The sequence below is a fragment of the Pseudophryne corroboree genome, chromosome 7 (genome assembly GCF_028390025.1).
Source record: "Pseudophryne corroboree isolate aPseCor3 chromosome 7, aPseCor3.hap2, whole genome shotgun sequence".
Classification (NCBI taxonomy): Eukaryota; Metazoa; Chordata; class Amphibia; order Anura; family Myobatrachidae; genus Pseudophryne; species Pseudophryne corroboree.
In genome coordinates, this window is record NC_086450.1 from 2,825,891 (window position 1) to 2,845,225 (window position 19,335).

At 49.3% G+C, this 19,335-nt stretch overlaps 2 protein-coding genes across 2 annotated transcripts in view; one reads left to right on the forward strand and one right to left on the reverse strand.

Moving 5' to 3' along the window:
* LOC134944063 (caspase-8-like) overlaps positions 1 to 19,335 on the forward strand; it is a 314,204-nt gene that overhangs the window by 166,048 nt on the left and 128,821 nt on the right. The window lies entirely within an intron of this gene.
* Positions 1 to 19,335, reverse strand: part of FLACC1 (flagellum associated containing coiled-coil domains 1) — a 120,967-nt gene that overhangs the window by 52,868 nt on the left and 48,764 nt on the right. Inside the window, exons 4-6 of the mRNA XM_063932242.1 lie at positions 14,967 to 15,100; positions 13,108 to 13,164; positions 999 to 1,092 (exon numbers count right to left, since the gene is read on the reverse strand). Coding sequence (XP_063788312.1) covers positions 999 to 1,092; positions 13,108 to 13,164; positions 14,967 to 15,100 — 285 coding nt within the window. The remainder of the gene's footprint in view (positions 1 to 998; positions 1,093 to 13,107; positions 13,165 to 14,966; positions 15,101 to 19,335) is intronic.

Sequence of the window (19,335 nt, forward strand, 5' to 3'; positions counted from 1 at the left end):
TTTAGAAGCCTGTAATAACTAATTAGATGCCAGCGATATGCAATTAGAGGCCAGTTATACTCGCTTAGAGGCCAGTAATTACTAAGTAGAGGCCAGTGATACCTGCTGAGAGGCCAGTGATACGTGATTAGAGGCCAGTGATTCCAAATTAGAGGCCAGGGATACCCGATTAGTGGCCAGTGAGTCATAATTAGAGGCCAATGATACATGATTAGAGGCCAGTAATTCCCAATTAGTAGCCAGTGATACCTGATTAGAGGCCAGGGATACCCGATTAGAGGTGAGTGATTCCCGATTAGAGGTGAGTGATTCCCGATTAGAGGTGAGTGATTCCCGATTAGAGGCCAGGGATACCCGATTAGAGGCCAGTGATTCCCGATTAGAGGCCAGTGATTCCCGATTAGAGGCCAGTGATACCCGATTAGAGGCCAGTGATTCCCGATTAGAGGCCAGTGATTCCCGATTAGAGGCCAGTGATTCCCGATTAGAGGCCAGGGATACCCGATTAGAGGTGAGTGATTCCCGATTAGAGGCCAGGGATACCCGATTAGAGGTGAGTGATTCCCGATTAGAGGCCAGGGATACCCGATTAGAGGTGAGTGATTCCCGATTAGAGGCCAGTGATTCCCGATTAGAGGCCAGGGATACCCGATTAGAGGTGAGTGATTCCCGATTAGAGGCCAGGGATTCCCGATTAGAGGTGAGTGATTCCCGATTAGAGACCAGGGATACCCGCGATCCATACTGAATAGGGCCCTAAATCCTATGGAGAGTTACAGGGGGTTAATTTATGCAGCTAACAGAATAGTGAACAAGTCACGCCGGCGCGTTACGCTGCATTTCGCCTCTCCATCCCCTGTACATCTCATCAATATACTGAAGCTGTGCAATCACAGATTTATCGCACACTTGTTATAGTGTGTATAGTCTTGTCTCACGTTGCTGACCCCGGCCTGTATATTATGTCTATAGTAACTGCCTGTGAAGGTCACACTCACCCTTCTCTGCGTGTTCCGGTGTTCCGCCGCCTCTTGCTCTAGCAGTGCGGTCAGTTTAGCGATCTGATCGTGAAGATCTGCCGCAATATCGTCTCTGGAATAGATACAAATAGTCCTGTAACCAGGAAACCCGGAACATGTAGATAATTATTTTGCAGCACAATAGAGGGAAAATACTGCAGAAATACAAAGTAACAACGACACTGTGACAATCAGTGACTCCGGTCTATCACTGACTTGTGTAATAGCGATGCTGCAGTAAGTATTAGCTACATCTGTTGTCGCTCAGTACTGGTGATATTGTCGCTATTAGTGATGAGAACACTTATTACACCTCACCAATCACCAGTGCTTAAGAAACACAATCCCAAATGTAGACTTTATCTCTCTTTATCCGTCTCCACTTTATCTCTTGTTAAGGCTTAATACATTTCGACCAAAGTTCTGATGAAGTTACCTTGTCTTACTGAGCATGAAACGCGTCAGTTATATGTGGAGCTATTACTATAGCACTGGATATATGTACGAGGACTGATTGCCATAAGCAGCTGCTGGAGTCTCTGCTGGGACTTTCCCAATATAACCCCACGAGGAACACACAAAGGGCATAACAGGAATCTATAGATCAGAGCTGGATGGAGACAATTTAGACTTGCCACTTACTGTACCTGTAGGTGACCTGCCACTTACTGTACCTGTAGGTGACCTGCCACTTACTGTACCTACAGGTGATCTGCCACTTACTGTACCTGTAGGTGATCTGCCACTTACTGTACCTGCAGGTGATCTGCCACTTACTGTACCTGCAGGTGACCTGCCACTTACTGTACCTGCAGGTGACCTGCCACTTACTGTACCTGCAGGTGACCTGCCACTTACTGTACCTGCAGGTGATCTGCCACTTACTGTACCTGCAGGTGACCTGCCACTTACTGTACCTGCAGGTGACCTGCCACTTACTGTACCTGTAGGTGACCTGCCACTTACTGTACCTGCAGGTGACCTGCCACTTACTGTACCTGCAGGTGACCTGCCACTTACTGTACTTGTAGGTGACCTGCCACTTACTGTACCTGCAGGTGACCTGCCACTTACTGTACCTGCAGGTGATCTGCCACTTACTGTACCTGCAGGTGACCTGCCACTTACTGTACCTGCAGGTGACCTGCCACTTACTGTACCTGCAGGTGACCTGCCACTTACTGTACCTGCAGGTGACCTGCCACTTACTGTACCTGCAGGTGACCTGCCACTTACTGTACCTGCAGGTGACCTGCCACTTACTGTACCTGCAGGTGATCTGCCACTTACTGTACCTGCAGGTGACCTGCCACTTACTATACCTGCAGGTGACCTGCCACTTACTGTACCTGCAGGTGACCTGCCACTTACTGTACCTACAGGTGATCTGCCACTTACTGTACCTGTAGGTGATCTGCCACTTACTGTACCTGTAGGTGATCTGCCACTTACTGTACCTGCAGGTGACCTGCCACTTATTGTACCTGCAGGTGACCTGCCACTTACTGTACCTGCAGGTGATCTGCCACTTACTGTACCAGCAGGTGACCTGCCACTTACTGTACCTGCAGGTGATCTGCCACTTACTGTACCTGCAGGTGACCTGCCACTTACTGTACCTGCAGGTGACCTGCCACTTACTGTACCTGCAGGTGACCTGCCACTTACTGTACCTTTAGGTGATCTGCCACTTACTGTACCTTTAGGTGATCTGCCACTTACTGTACCTTTAGGTGACCTGCCACTTACTGTACCTGCAGGTGATCTGCCACTTACTGTACCTTTAGGTGACCTGCCACTTACTGTACCTGCAGGTGATCTGCCACTTACTGTACCTGCAGGTGATCTGCCACTTACTGTACCTGTAGGTGATCTGCCACTTACTGTACCTGTAGGTGATCTGCCACTTACTGTACCTGTAGGTGATCTGCCACTTACTGTACCTGTAGGTGACCTGCCACTTACTGTACCTGCAGGTGACCTGCCACTTACTGTACCTGCAGGTGATCTGCCACTTACTATACCTGCAGGTGACCTGCCACTTACTGTACCTGCAGGTAATCTGCCACTTACTGTACTGCAGGTGACCTGCCACTTACTGTACCTGCAGGTGACCTGCCACTTACTGTACCTGCAGGTGATCTGCCACTTACTGTACCTGCAGGTGATCTGCCACTTACTGTACTGCAGGTGACCTGCCACTTACTGTACCTGCAGGTGACCTGCCACTTACTGTACCTGCAGGTGATCTGCCACTTACTGTACCTGCAGGTGATCTGCCACTTACTGTACTTGTAGGTGATCTGCCACTTACTGTACTTGTAGGTGATCTGCCACTTACTGTACCTGCAGGTAATCTGCCACTTACTGTACCTGTAGGTAATCTGCCACTTACTGTACCTGCAGGTGATCTGTCACTTACTGTACCTGTAGGTAATCTGCCACTTACTGTACCTACAGGTGACCTGCCACTTACTGTACTGTAGGTGATCTGCCACTTGCTGTACTTGTAGGTGATCTGCCACTTACTGTACCTGCAGGTGATCTGCCACTTACTGTACTTGTAGGTGATCTGCCACTTACTGTACTTGTAGGTGATCTGCCACTTACTGTACCTGTAGGTAATCTGCCACTTACTGTACCTGCAGGTGATCTGCCACTTACTGTACCTGTAGGTGATCTGCCACTTACTGTACCTACAGGTGACCTGCCACTTACTGTACTGTAGGTGATCTGCCACTTGCTGTACTTGTAGGTGATCTGCCACTTACTGTACCTGCAGGTGATCTGCCACTTACTGTACTTGTAGGTGATCTGCCACTTACTGTACTGCAGGTGACCTGCCACTTACTGTACCTGCAGGTGATCTGCCACTTACTGTACCTGCAGGTGATCTGCCACTTACTGTACCTGCAGGTGATCTGCCACTTACTGTACCTGCAGGTGATCTGCCACTTACTGTACCTGCAGGTGATCTGCCACTTACTGTACCTGCAGGTGATCTGCCACTTACTGTACTTGTAGGTGATCTGCCACTTACTGTACTGCAGGTGACCTGCCACTTACTGTACCTGCAGGTGATCTGCCACTTACTGTACCTGCAGGTGATCTGCCACTTACTGTACCTGCAGGTGATCTGCCACTTACTGTACCTGCAGGTGATCTGCCACTTACTGAACCTGCAGGTGACCTGCCACTTACTGTACCTGCAGGTGATCTGCCACTTACTGTACTTGTAGGTGATCTGCCACTTACTGTACCTACAGGTGACCTGCCACTTACTGTACTGTAGGTGATCTGCCACTTGCTGTACTTGTAGGTGATCTGCCACTTACTGTACCTGCAGGTGATCTGCCACTTACTGTACTTGTAGGTGATCTGCCACTTACTGTACTGTAGGTGATCTGCCACTTACTGTACCTGCAGGTGATCTGCCACTTACTGTACCTGCAGGTGATCTGCCACTTACTGTACTTGTAGGTGATCTGCCACTTACTGTACCTGCAGGTGATCTGCCACTTACTGTACTTGTAGGTGATCTGCCACTTACTGTACTTGTAGGTGATCTGCCACTTACTGTACTGTAGGTGATCTGCCACTTACTGTACTGTAGGTGATCTGCCACTTACTGTACCTGCAGGTGATCTGCCACTTACTGTACCTGCAGGTGATCTGCCACTTACTGTACTTGTAGGTGACCTGCCACTTACTGTACTGCAGGTGACCTGCCACTTACTGTACCTGCAGGTGACCTGCCACTTACTGTACTTGTAGGTGACCTGCCACTTACTGTACTGCAGGTGACCTGCCACTTACTGTACTGCAGGTGACCTGCCACTTACTGTACCTGCAGGTGATCTGCCACTTACTGTACTTGTAGGTGATCTGCCACTTACTGTACTTGTAGGTGATCTGCCACTTACTGTACTGTAGGTGACCTGCCACTTACTGTACCTGCAGGTGATCTGCCACTTACTGTACTGTAGGTGATCTGCCACTTACTGTACCTGCAGGTGATCTGCCACTTACTGTACCTGCAGGTGATCTGCCACTTACTGTACCTGCAGGTGATCTGCCACTTACTGTACTTGTAGGTGATCTGCCACTTACTGTACTTGTAGGTGATCTGCCACTTACTGTACCTGCAGGTGATCTGCCACTTACTGTACCTGTAGGTAATCTGCCACTTACTGTACCTGCAGGTGATCTGCCACTTACTGTACTGTAGGTAATCTGCCACTTACTGTACCTGCAGGTGATCTGCCACTTACTGTACTGCAGGTGACCTGCCACTTACTGTACCTGCAGGTGACCTGCCACTTACTGTACCTGCAGGTGATCTGCCACTTACTGTACCTGCAGGTGATCTGCCACTTACTGTACCTGCAGGTGATCTGCCACTTACTGTACTTGTAGGTGACCTGCCACTTGCTGTACTGTAGGTGATCTGCCACTTACTGTACCTGCAGGTGATCTGCCACTTACTGTACCTGCAGGTGATCTGCCACTTACTGTACTTGTAGGTGACCTGCCACTTACTGTATTGTAGGTGATCTGCCACTTGCTGTACTTGTAGGTGATCTGCCACTTACTGTACTGTAGGTGATCTGCCACTTACTGTACCTGCAGGTGATCTGCCACTTACTGTACCTGCAGGTGATCTGCCACTTACTGTACTTGTAGGTGACCTGCCACTTACTGTACCTGCAGGTGACCTGCCACTTACTGTACCTGTAGGTGACCTGCCACTTACTGTACCTGCAGGTGACCTGCCACTTACTGTACCTGCAGGTGACCTGCCACTTACTGTACTGCAGGTGATCTGCCACTTACTGTACCTGTAGGTAATCTGCCACTTACTGTACTTGTAGGTGATCTGCCACTTACTGTACCTGCAGGTGATCTGCCACTTACTGTACCTGCAGGTGATCTGCCACTTACTGTACTTGTAGGTGATCTGCCACTTACTGTACTTGTAGGTGATCTGCCACTTACTGTACTTGTAGGTGATCTGCCACTTACTGTACTGTAGGTGATCTGCCACTTACTGTACTTGTAGGTGATCTGCCACTTACTGTACTGTAGGTGATCTGCCACTTACTGTACCTGCAGGTGATCTGCCACTTACTGTACTTGTAGGTGATCTGCCACTTACTGTACTTGTAGGTGATCTGCCACTTACTGTACTGTAGGTGATCTGCCACTTACTGTACCTGCAGGTGATCTGCCACTTACTGTACCTGCAGGTGATCTGCCACTTACTGTACTTGCAGGTGATCTGCCACTTACTGTACCTGTAGGTAATCTGCCACTTACTGTACTTGTAGGTGATCTGCCACTTACTGTACTTGTAGGTGACCTGCCACTTACTGTACTGCAGGTGACCTGCCACTTACTGTACCTGCAGGTGATCTGCCACTTACTGTACCTGCAGGTGATCTGCCACTTACTGTACTTGTAGGTGATCTGCCACTTACTGTACTTGTAGGTGATCTGCCACTTACTGTACTGTAGGTGATCTGCCACTTACTGTACCTGCAGGTGATCTGCCACTTACTGTACCTGCAGGTGATCTGCCACTTACTGTACCTGCAGGTGATCTGCCACTTACTGTACCTGCAGGTGATCTGCCACTTACTGTACTTGTAGGTGATCTGCCACTTACTGTACTTGTAGGTGATCTGCCACTTACTGTACCTGCAGGTGACCTGCCACTTACTGTACTTGTAGGTGATCTGCCACTTACTGTACCTGCAGGTGACCTGCCACTTACTGTACTTGTAGGTGATCTGCCACTTACTGTACTTGTAGGTGATCTGCCACTTACTGTACCTGCAGGTGATCTGCCACTTACTGTACCTGCAGGTGATCTGCCACTTACTGTACCTGCAGGTGACCTGCCACTTACTGTACCTGCAGGTGATCTGCCACTTACTGTACCTGCAGGTGATCTGCCACTTACTGTACCTGCAGGTGATCTGCCACTTACTGTACCTGCAGGTGATCTGCCACTTACTGTACCTGCAGGTGATCTGCCACTTACTGTACTGCAGGTGACCTGCCACTTACTGTACCTGCAGGTGATCTGCCACTTACTGTACTGCAGGTGATCTGCCACTTACTGTACCTGCAGGTGATCTGCCACTTACTGTACTTGTAGGTGACCTGCCACTTGCTGTACTGTAGGTGATCTGCCACTTGCTGTACTTGTAGGTGATCTGCCACTTACTGTACTGTAGGTGATCTGCCACTTACTGTACCTGCAGGTGATCTGCCACTTACTGTACTTGTAGGTGACCTGCCACTTGCTGTACTGTAGGTGATCTGCCACTTGCTGTACTTGTAGGTGATCTGCCACTTACTGTACTGTAGGTGATCTGCCACTTACTGTACCTGCAGGTGATCTGCCACTTACTGTACTTGTAGGTGATCTGCCACTTACTGTACCTGCAGGTGATCTGCCACTTACTGTACTTGTAGGTGACCTGCCACTTACTGTACCTGCAGGTGACCTGCCACTTACTGTACCTGCAGGTGACCTGCCACTTACTGTACCTGCAGGTGATCTGCCACTTACTGTACCCAGGTGATCTGCCACTTACTGTACCTTTAGGTGATCTGCCACTTACTGCACCTGCAGGTGACCTGCCACTTACTGTACTTGTAGGTGACCTGCCACTTACTGTACTGTAGGTGATCTGCCACTTACTGTACCTGCAGGTGATCTGCCACTTACTGTACCTGCAGGTGATCTGCCACTTACTGTACTTGTAGGTGACCTGCCACTTACTGTACCTGCAGGTGACCTGCCACTTACTGTACCTGCAGGTGATCTGCCACTTACTGTACCCAGGTGACCTGCCACTTACTGTACCTGTAGGTGACCTGCCACTTACTGCACCTGCAGGTGACCTGCCACTTACTGTACTGCAGGTGACCTGCCACTTACTGTACCTGCAGGTGATCTGCCACTTACTGTACTTGTAGGTGACCTGCCACTTACTGTACTGTAGGTGATCTGCCACTTACTGTACCTGCAGGTGACCTGCCACTTACTGTACCTGCAGGTGACCTGCCACTTACTGTACCTGCAGGTGACCTGCCACTTACTGTACCTGCAGGTGACCTGCCACTTACTGTACCTGCAGGTGACCTGCCACTTACTGTACTGTAGGTGACCTGCCACTTACTGTACCTGCAGGTGACCTGCCACTTACTGTACCTGCAGGTGACTTGCCACTTACTGTACCTGCAGGTGATCTGCCACTTACTGTACCTGCAGGTGACCTGCCACTTACTGTACCTGCAGGTGACCTGCCACTTACTGTACCTGCAGGTGATCTGCCACTTACTGTACCTGCAGGTGATCTGCCACTTACTGTACCTGCAGGTGATCTGCCACTTACTGTACCTGCAGGTGATCTGCCACTTACTGTACCTGCAGGTGATCTGCTACTTACTGTACCTGCAGGTGACCTGCCACTTACTGTACCTGTAGGAAACGTTGCCTGGGTGCAGCTAATAATCAATTTAAGGCTTTTGCTACTAAAATGGCTCCAACATTTCACAGCAGCACTGACCGCCCAGCAGCACCGACCGCACAGGAGCACTGACCGCCCAGCAGCACCGACCACACAGGAGCAACGACCGCCCAGCAGCACTGACCGCACAGCAGCACCGACTGCACAGCAGCAGCACTGACCACACAACAGCACCAACCGCACAGAGGCACCGACTGCACAGCAGCAGCACCGACCACACAACAGCACCGACCACACAGCAGCACTGACCGCACAGCAGCACCGACTGCACAGCAGCAGCACTGACCACACAACAGCACCGACCACACAGCAGCACCGACCGCACAGCAGCACCACCCGCACAGCAGCACCACCCGCACAGCAGCACCGACCACCCAGCAGCACTGACCGCACAGCAGCACCGAACGCCGAGCAGCACCGACCGCACAGCAGCACTGACTGCACAACAGCACCAACTGCACAGCAGAGTAATATATAACCACTATCTACAGCGATCATCTATATATTCCACATTTATCAGATTATCTCCACGCCCAAAGGATTGTGCACAGATACTGAGAAAATCGGTTTCTGATATTAGTTTCACAACTCTTACAACTTTACCATTGTGGACCATACGGATAGCGTAGTGGTTAGCATTGTTGCCTTACAGCATTGAGGACATGAGTAGAATTCCTGACCAATCAATCAATATGGAGTTTGTATGTTCTCCTTGTGCTTGTGTGGGTTTCCTCCGGGTACTAGAGCTCTGCGGAATATGGTCCTAATTCAGACTGGATAGCTGCAGCGGCAATGGTCGCAGTCTGGACGCCTTGCTGGAGTGTGCCCACGCTGCGTGCCATCAGCATCTCAGGGCTGCGATCGCCTCTGCCTGATTGACAGGCAGAGGCGGTCGCAGGGCGGGAGGGTGTGTCCGGACCATTGTGGGAACGGGTTGCGTGGCTGCGTGATGTCACACGCAGCCGCTGCGACCTGGGATGCCGGCAGGGAGCTACTCAGCAGGTGCAAAAGCATGGCTGCTGTGCGGGGTGGGCAGGGACACACATGTGGGCCGGACTAGCCCTGTGCCGGGGGGAGGGGGGGGGGGAGCGGCCTGACATGCGGGCCGGACTAGCCCTGTGCCGGGGGGAGGGGGGGGAGCGGCCTGACATGCGGGCCGGACTAGCCCTGTGCCGGGGGGGGGGGGGGGGGAGCGGCCTGACATGCGGGCCGGACTAGCCCTGTGCCGGGGGGGGGGGGGGGGGGGGGGAGCGGCCTGACATGCGGGCCGGACTAGCCCTGTGCTGGGCGTCCCCCCGCATGTCTGAGAAACTGATGGTAGATGTGCTACATTTATCTCATCTACAATCAGATCTGGATTACCCCCTGTGTCTGCACTAATATATATATATATATATATATAATATACCAATAGATAATTTATTGTCACAACATATCACCGTGGCAATTATTTGTTGCTTCTTATTGGCATTTAGGAATGTACAACTTTACTAATTACAAATGATGATATAATTGCTAGAGTTGTTAAAACAATAAAGTAATAATATTAATAAGTGAAAATAAAGTGTCTAAAGTGACATTATTAATGACCTCGGGCCCCATTCAGACCTGATTGCTCCTCTGTGAATTTGCAGAGGTCTGCGATCACATAGTCGCCGCCCATTGGAGAGTGAAAATTCGCCCCGTGCAAGTCTGCGTACACCGTGCGAAAAGCTCTGCAAACGCCGGCCAGCTGCAAATCCATTCCCATCTCACTCACCATCTAATGATTTTTCCAGCCTGTGCGCAGCCCTGGACTTACTCCTACAGTGCGATACACACAGGCTGATCGGGGCCGGAGCTGACGTCACACACCCGCCCTGAAAACGCTTGGGCACGCCTGCGTTATTCCTGACACTCCCAGAAAACGGGCAGTTACCACCCACAAACGTCCGCTTCCTGTCAATCAACCTGCGTTTGCTCAATCAAAAAGGACGCTGATTTATGTCACAGTTTAGCCTCGCACCTGCGCATTACGATCCATACGCATACACAGTCAATCAATAATCGTCCGCCGTGCAAATTCGCACAACAGCAATCCGGTCTGAATTAGACCCTTTGTCCTTTGAAATACAAAAATGGCTTCCAGATGAGAAGAACCTTCTTAATTATTAACTGTATCATAAAATATCCATCAATTCTGCACATTCTGCAAGTGTGTATGACTGACGGTGAAGAACCGAAGCAGGCGTCCATTCTGAGATTACACCCATCAGCCATAACATTAAAACCCCCTGCTTAATATTGTGTACGTCCCCCTTGTGCCAACAAAACAGTTCTGATCCGCCGACGCAAGACCTCTGAAGGTGTCCTGTGGGGTCTGGAAGCAGATCCCACAAGTCCTGTGAGGTGCGAGGTGCGGCCTCCGTGGCTAGGACTTTTTTTCCAGCACATCCCACAGATGCTCGATTGAATGGAGATCTGAGAAATTTGGCCGCCAAGTCACCACCTTTATCTTTGTCACGTTCCTCGCCCTATTCCTGAAGTTATTGTAGTGTGACCGGGGGCGTTATCCGGCTGCCATGAAGGGGTGTACGTGATCTGCCGCAATGGTTAGGTAGGTGGGACATGTCATAGTAACATGCACAGGAATGCCAGGAGCTGAGGCCCAGACCTGTGACGTGCGGGAAACAGACGGGTGGTCCCTGAGAGTCCCAGGCAGGCGGGGAGGAGTAAGGGACGCTGGCGTGGACCACCAACCTAATGGGAATACCGGGTGGCGGTCGGTAGTTTCGACCACCGGCATTTTGAATGCTGTCAGGATTCCCGTGTCGGTATTTCCGGCGCCGGGATCCCAACTGTCGGGAACTTAACTGGATCCCCTCCCCACGTCAGAAAGTGGCTAAGAAAAAGACATTGCCCAGGATGAGGAGGGGGGGGGAGATGTTTTCTGTTCTCTGCTACTGTGCTTTGCCGGCTGATAATGATCATTTATACTCATCCTTGTGATCACCGGGAGAAGATCCAGAGCTGACGCCAGGGCCGGCCCGAAGCCAAATTATTTGGTAAGCGAATAACTACTTTGGTGTCCACCTAAGCACTTTTAAGGAGACGTGGTCTCATTGTAAAAGCCCGGTTGTAGTGCCCCTTACACATTTGCCCAATATATAAGTGCCCCTTACACATTTGCCCACTGTATAAGTGCCCCTTACACATGTACACACTATATAAGTGCCCCTTACACATTTGCCCACTGTATAAGTGCCCCTTACACATGTACACACTATATAAGTGCTCCTTACACATTTGCCCACTGTATAAGTGCCCTTTACACATGTACACACTATATAAGTGCCCCTTACACATTTGCCCACTGTATAAGTGCCCCTTACACATGTACACACTATATAAGTGCCCCTTACACATTTGCCCACTGTTGAAGTTCCCCTTACATATTAATCTAATCAAAGTACTGTATTTCCTGATATGCCCCCTGTGCCCGGAGACTCGCAGAGCAGTTGGTGGTGTTGGCGCCTCCGCCATGCCCGGCACCGCACTATGGGGGTCATTCCGAGTTGATCGCTCGCTAGCTACTTTTAGCAGCCGTGCAAAAATGCATAGTCGCCGCCCACGGGGGAGTGTATTTTCACTTTGCAGGAGTGTGAACGCTTGTGCAGCAGAGCGCCTGCAAAATCAATTTGTGCAGAACAAGACCAGCCCTGAACTTACTCTTCGTGTGCGTTGATTCTAACGATGGAGGGACGGCTTTTGACGTCACACACCAGCCCAGCGAACGCCCAGCCACGCCTGTGTTTTTCTAAGCACTCCCTGAAAACGGTCAGTTACCACCCAGAAACGTCCACTTCATGTCAATCTTCCTGCGTTGTGCCGTGCGACTGAGAGCTTCACTAGAACCACAAAGAACTTTGTACTCGTACGTCGCGCGTGCGCATTGCGGTGCATACGCATACGCAGAAATGCAGATTTATAGCCTGATCGCTGCGCTGTGAACAACAGCAGCTAGCGATCAACTCGGAATGACCCCCCTGTATCCAGAAGAAGAAGAATCTGAAAATAAACTACCGCTCCTAGTAGCTGGACAGCAAGGGCTTCTGGGAGCGGAAGTTTATTTTGCATGTACAGTAATGTGAAGAATCTCAAAATAAACTACCGCTCCCAGGAGCCCTTGCTGTCTGGAAACAAGGGATTCTGGGAGCAGTAATTTAAATACATTTTCTTCACATTACTGTAGTGGGGTGCGCTGCCGGACATAGCGCGGCGGCGCCAACATCACTGCCTGCTCGGTGAGTCTCCGGTCAGGTGCTACATATCAGGGCGTATCAGGAATGGGCAGTGTTACACATATCGCTGGCGCAGCTGAGTAGGGCGCCCTCCTCTATGCTGCGGCTTTCTCAGCTGCATAATCACCGTATGCGTAAAACCGGCCCTGGCGGACGCCCAGACAGTGCTCACTGACCAGGTCGCCGTGGCCAGTCACACTGCAGCAGTTAGCACTAACAACTACAGTGATTTCCTATATATTCCATCTTCTGCTTTTCTTCTCCTACCGTATCCGCGATCTTCCCTCTTTCTTTGGCTTCGGGGAGTTTCCTTGTATACCGGGCCTGTAAGAGACACAACAGTGACAAATATAGAGCACCAGGCGGCACATTCTGGGAGGTGTAATTGGGGTTGGGGGACAGGGCCACACAATGCGGAACATTTTATGCACAGTTGGAGCACAGCAGCGACCAGTGATTGTGCTGAACGCAATGAGCCGGTCACTAGGCCGGAGCACAGATACATGTTACACCAATGGGAAAGGATGCACGCCCTGTGACTGACATAGAGAACATTACATATCACCATGCAGGATATTCCTAGACCGTAACGGGTGTGCTAAATAACACAACACTGCTCAGACATTGGGCACGCCCGTAAATGGGCAATAACACCTTATGGTGAGGCCTCGTTAGAACTGACACAACATGGATTAGACAGGACACCGCAGTGTAGTGCTCTGCCTGTTTCCCGCAGTGCAATATGAATCACACAGAACCATGCCCGGCCTCACTGAGCACAGGGCAGCCAGTGACGCAGCGGGTGCTCCGCTATGTTACACTCAGTAAGCGGCAGACCCTGCTCGCGGTGACGTCACCTTATCACCGCGCGGATGCATGTGGCGGCTTCAGTTGCTGTTCTGTGATTGTAGCAGAACTACAGCAGCTGAGAATCGCACAGGAAGAGCTGCCCGGCATGTGAGAAGTCCGCTCAGCACAGAACCAGCCGCACACCGATGCGCTCGCAATTCTGCACATGCAGCCGCAGAATTCCAAATGCATTGCAAAAATCTAGCACCACCGCAGTTGCGTCTGGCCCAGGGCTACTCAGAATAATAAGAATGCAGTCGCACTGGGCGCCACTTTTTAAGTCGTAGCAATCATACCTAAAGTCAGATGCACGCTCCAAAAATTGACATGACAGCCGCATAGACACTGGATTTGGTAACAGTTAGGGATGTACAGACAACGCAGGCGGGGGTGTACGTTAATACCAGGCACCCGGAGGTGAAATAGAAGGTGGTGCCCCCCCCCATCCCCAGTGGCTCCGGCTTACACATGTGCGGCTCGCCAATGGTACATCTGAGAGAAAAAAAGATTCCTTATTGCAGCTAGTTGTGGCGATAAGGAATCTTTATTTTTGGGTGCTGTCTGCAAATGATAATAAACAAAGCCCTGAGGAGGAGTTTTATCAAAGCTAGGAGAGAGATAAAATTGTGAGAGATAAAGTACAGCCAATCAGCTTCTGTATTACATTTTACATGCTGTGTCTGGAAAACTGACAGTTAGGATCAGATTGGTTGATACTTTATCTCTCACAATTTTATCTCTGTCCAAGGTTTGATAACACCCTCCTAAAAGTTTTATTTAATATTTAGTGCATTTGCTTATAACAAGGTCTGCTCTCCTTTCTTTCCTCATATAAGACACAACAGCAGAGCTGTAGCTCACTAAACACAGTGCACACTTTGATCTGTTATCTCACATTCCAAGACTCTTCAGCTGAAGGGGGCTGCAAAGGGGGTTTGTGAACTAGGACAGCAGTCAGAAGTGACTGTAACAAATCACTATGAAATGAGAGGAGAGAGATCTGTCCTAGTTCAGTTGCCCCCCAGGTCTTTCTTTCCTGGTGCACCCCCTGACAGCTGGACTCCGGCAGCCAGTGCCTCCACTGCCCCTGGGAGTTACACCACTGAATGTAGATTATTCATGTAACTAAGATGAACAATGTCCAGGTGGGTGATTCTGACAAATAGGCCAGTGAAGGCTTATGGAGGATTGCAATGCCAACATAATGGAACCCAGACATTTCCCTGTAGACTAGTTATATACTGTATTGACATTCCTCCCATATATCTCCATGTTACCTGTGAGTAAGAGGCAGCTTTACATCTTCTGGTGGGGTAACATTCCCGAACCCACGCTCCTCCAGTCTGACTTCAATATAGTCCTTGCATCGCTTCATACTGTAACCAGGTGATATAACCAGGTAACTCTCAGCCTACAGAAGTGGATCAGAAACATGCAATTATAAGAAAACTCGTTAAAAGAAATGACCCTTAATAAGTAAGTTTTACAGGAACTTTAAGAACAGGTATATAGAAGTGGCGCAGATGGCATTATACATAGAGGTCAGAGAGCGTCTGAGCATTACACACAGAGGGATATGACTGATGCTAGAGCTGAGTAATGTAGAAGTGGTGCAGATGGCATTATATGTAGCTGGTAGAGAGTGTCTGAGCATTACACACAGGGGGAGATGACTAATGCTAGCGCTGAGTAATGTAGAAGTGGTGCAGACGGCATTATGTGTAGCTGGTAGAGAGTGTCTGAGCGTTACACACAGGGGGATATGACTGATGATAGTGCTGAGTAATGTAGAAGTGGTGCAGACGGCATTATATGTAGCTGGTAGAGAGTGTCTGAGCATTACACACAGGGGGAGATGACTAATGCTAGCGCTGAGTAATGTAGAAGTGGTGCAGACGGCATTATGTGTAGCTGGTAGAGAGTGTCTGAGCATTACACACAGGGAGATATGACTAATGCTAGAGCTGTGTAATGTAGAAGTGGTGCAGATGGCATTATGTGTAGCTGGTAGAGAGGGTCTGAGCGTTACACACAGGGGGAGATGACTAATGCTAGAGCTGAGTAATGTAGAAGTGGTGCAGATGGCATTATATGTAGCTGGTAGAGAGTGTCTGAGCATTACACACAGGGTGATATGACTGATGCTAGAGCTGAGTAATGTAGAAGTGGTGCAGATGGCATTATATGTAGCGGTCAGAGAGCGTGTGAGCATTACACACAGGGGGAGATGACTGATAATAGTGCTGAGTAATGTAGAAGTGGTGCAGATGGCATTATATGTAGCTGATAGAGAGCGTCTGAGCGTTACACACATGGAGATATGACTGATGCTAGAGCTGAGTAATGTAGAAGTGGTGCAGATGGCATTATATGTAGCTGTCAGAGCGCGTCTGAGCATTACACACAGAGGGAGATGACTGATGCTAGCGCTGAGTAATGTAGAAGTGGTGCAGATGGCATTATATGTAGCTGTCAGAGAGCATCTGAGCATTACACACAGGGAGATATGACTGATGCTAACGCTGAGTAATGTAGAAGTGGTGCAGATGGCATTATATGTAGCTGGTAGAGAGCGTCTGAGCGTTACACACAGGGACATATGACTGATGCTAGTGCTGAGTAATGTAGAAGTGGTGCAGATGGCATTATATGTAGCTGGTAGAGAGCGTCTGAGCGTTACACACAGGGGGATATGACTGATGCTAGTGCTGAGTAATGTAGAAGAGGTGCAGATGGCATTATATGTAGCTGGTAGAGAGTGTCTGAGCATTACACACAGGGTGATGTGACTGATACTAGCGCTGAGTAATGTAGAAGTGGTGCAGATGGCATTATATGTAGCTGGTAGAGAGTGTCTGAGCATTACACACAGGGGATATGACTGATGCTAGCGCTGAGTAATGTAGAAGTGGTGCAGATGACATTATATGTAGCTGGTAGAGAGTGTCTGAGCATTACACACAGGGTGATGTGACTGATACTAGCGCTGAGTAATGTAGAAGTGGTGCAGATGGCATTATATGTAGCTGGTAGAGAGTGTCTGAGCATTACACACAGGGTGATGTGACTGATACTAGCGCTGAGTAATGTAGAAGTGGTGCAGATGGCATTATATGTAGCTGTCAGAGAGCATCTGAGCATTACACACAGGGAGATATGACTGATGCTAGCGCTGAGTAATGTAGAAGTGGTGCAGATGGCATTATATGTAGCTGGTAGAGAGCGTCTGAGCGTTACACACAGGGACATATGACTGATGCTAGTGCTGAGTAATGTAGAAGTGGTGCAGATGGCATTATATGTAGCTGGTAGAGAGCGTCTGAGCGTTACACACAGGGGGATATGACTGATGCTAGCGCTGAGTAATGTAGAAGTGGTGCAGATGGCATTATATGTAGCTGGTAGAGAGTGTCTGAGCGTTACACACAGGGAGATATGACTGATGCTAGCGCTGAGTAATGTAGAAGTGGTGCAGATGGCATTATATGTAGCTGGTAGAGAGTGTCTGAGCGTTACACACAGGGGAGATGACTGATGCTAGTGCTGAGTAATGTAGAAGTGGTGCAGATGGCATTATATGTAGCTGATAGAGAGCGTCTGAGCGTTACACACAGGGGATATGACTGATACTAGCGCTGAGTAATGTAGAAGTGGTGCAGATGGCATTATATGTAGCTGGTAGAGAGTGTCTGAGCATTACACACAGGGTGATGTGACTGATGCTAGCGCTGAGTAATGTAGAAGTGGTGCAAATGGCATTATATGTAGCTGGTAGAGAGCGTCTGAGCATTACACACAGGGAGATATGACTGATGCTAGCACTGAGTAATGTAGAAGTGGTGCAGATGGCATTATATGTAGCGGCCAGAGAGCGTGTGAGCGTTACACACAGGGAGATATGACTGATGCTAGTGCTGAGTAATGTAGAAGTGGTGCAGATGGCATTATATGTAGCTGGTAGAGAGCGTCTGAGCATTACACACAGGGAGATATGACTGATGCTAGCACTGAGTAATGTAGAAGTGGTGCAGATGGCATTATATGTAGCTGATAGAGAGCGTCTGAGCATTACACACAGGGTGATGTGACTGATACTAGCGCTGAGTAATGTAGAAGTGGTGCAGATGACATTATATGTAGCTGATAGAGAGCGTCTGAGCGTTACACACAGGGGGATATGATGGACGCTAGCGCTGAGTAATGTAGAAGTGGTGCAGATGGCATTATATGTAGCTGATAGAGAGCGTCTGAGCATTACACACAGGGGGATATGACTGATGATAGTGCTGAGTAATGTAGAAGTGGTGCAGATGGCATTATATGTAGCTGATAGAGAGCGTCTGAGCATTACACACAGGGTGATGTGACTGATACTAGCGCTGAGTAATGTAGAAGTGGTGCAGATGGCATTATATGTAGCTGGTAGAGAGTGTCTGAGCATTACACACAGGGGAGATGACTGATGCTAGAGCTGAGTAATGTAGAAGTGGTGCAGATGGCATTATATGTAGCTGGTAGAGAGTGTCTGAGCATTACACACAGGGAGATATGACTGATGATAGAGCTGAGTAATGTAGAAGTGGTGCAGATGGCATTATATGTAGCGGTCAGAGAGCAGGTGAGCATTAGACACAGGGGGAGATGACTGATGATAGTGCTGAGTAATGAAGAAGTGGTGCAGGTGGCATTATATGTAGCTGTCAGAGAGCATCTGAGCATTACCCACAGTGGGATATGACTGATGCTAGAGCTGAGTAATGTTGAAGTGGTGCAGATGGCATTATATGTAGCTGGTAGAGAGTGTCTGAGCGTTACACACAGGGGGATATGATGGACGCTAGCGCTGAGTAATGTAGAAGTGGTGAAGATGGCATTATACGTAGCTGTCAGAGAGCATCTGAGCATTACAAACAGGGGGATATGATGGACGCTAGTGCTGAGTAATGTAGAAGTGGTGAAGATGGCATTATATGTAGCTGGTAGAGAGTGTCTGAGCATTACACACAGGGGAGATGACTAATGCTAGTGCTGAGTAATTTTGAAGTGGTGCAGATGGCATTATATGTAGCTGTCAGAGAGCGTCTGAGCGTTACACACAGGGTGATGTGACTGATACTAGCGCTGAGTAATGTAGAAGTGGTGCAGATGGCATTATATGTAGCTGGTAGAGAGTGTCTGAGCGTTACACACAGGGGATATGACTGATGCTAGCGCTGAGTAATGTAGAAGTGGTGCAGATGGCATTATATGTAGCTGGTAGAGAGCGTCTGAGCATTACACACAGGGAGATATGACTGATGCTAGAGCTGAGTAATGTAGAAGTGGTGCAGATGGCATTATATGTAGCTGGTAGAGAGTGTCTGAGCGTTACACACAGGGAGATATGACTGATGCTAGAGCTGAGTAATGTAGAAGTGGTGTAGATGGCATTATATGTAGCTGGTAGAGAGCGTCTGAGCATTACACACAGGGTGATGTGACTGATACTAGCGCTGAGTAATGTAGAAGTGGTGCAGATGACATTATATGTAGCTGATAGAGAGCGTCTGAGCGTTACACACAGGGGGATATGATGGACGCTAGCGCTGAGTAATGTAGAAGTGGTGCAGATGGCATTATATGTAGCTGTCAGAGAGCGTCTGAGCG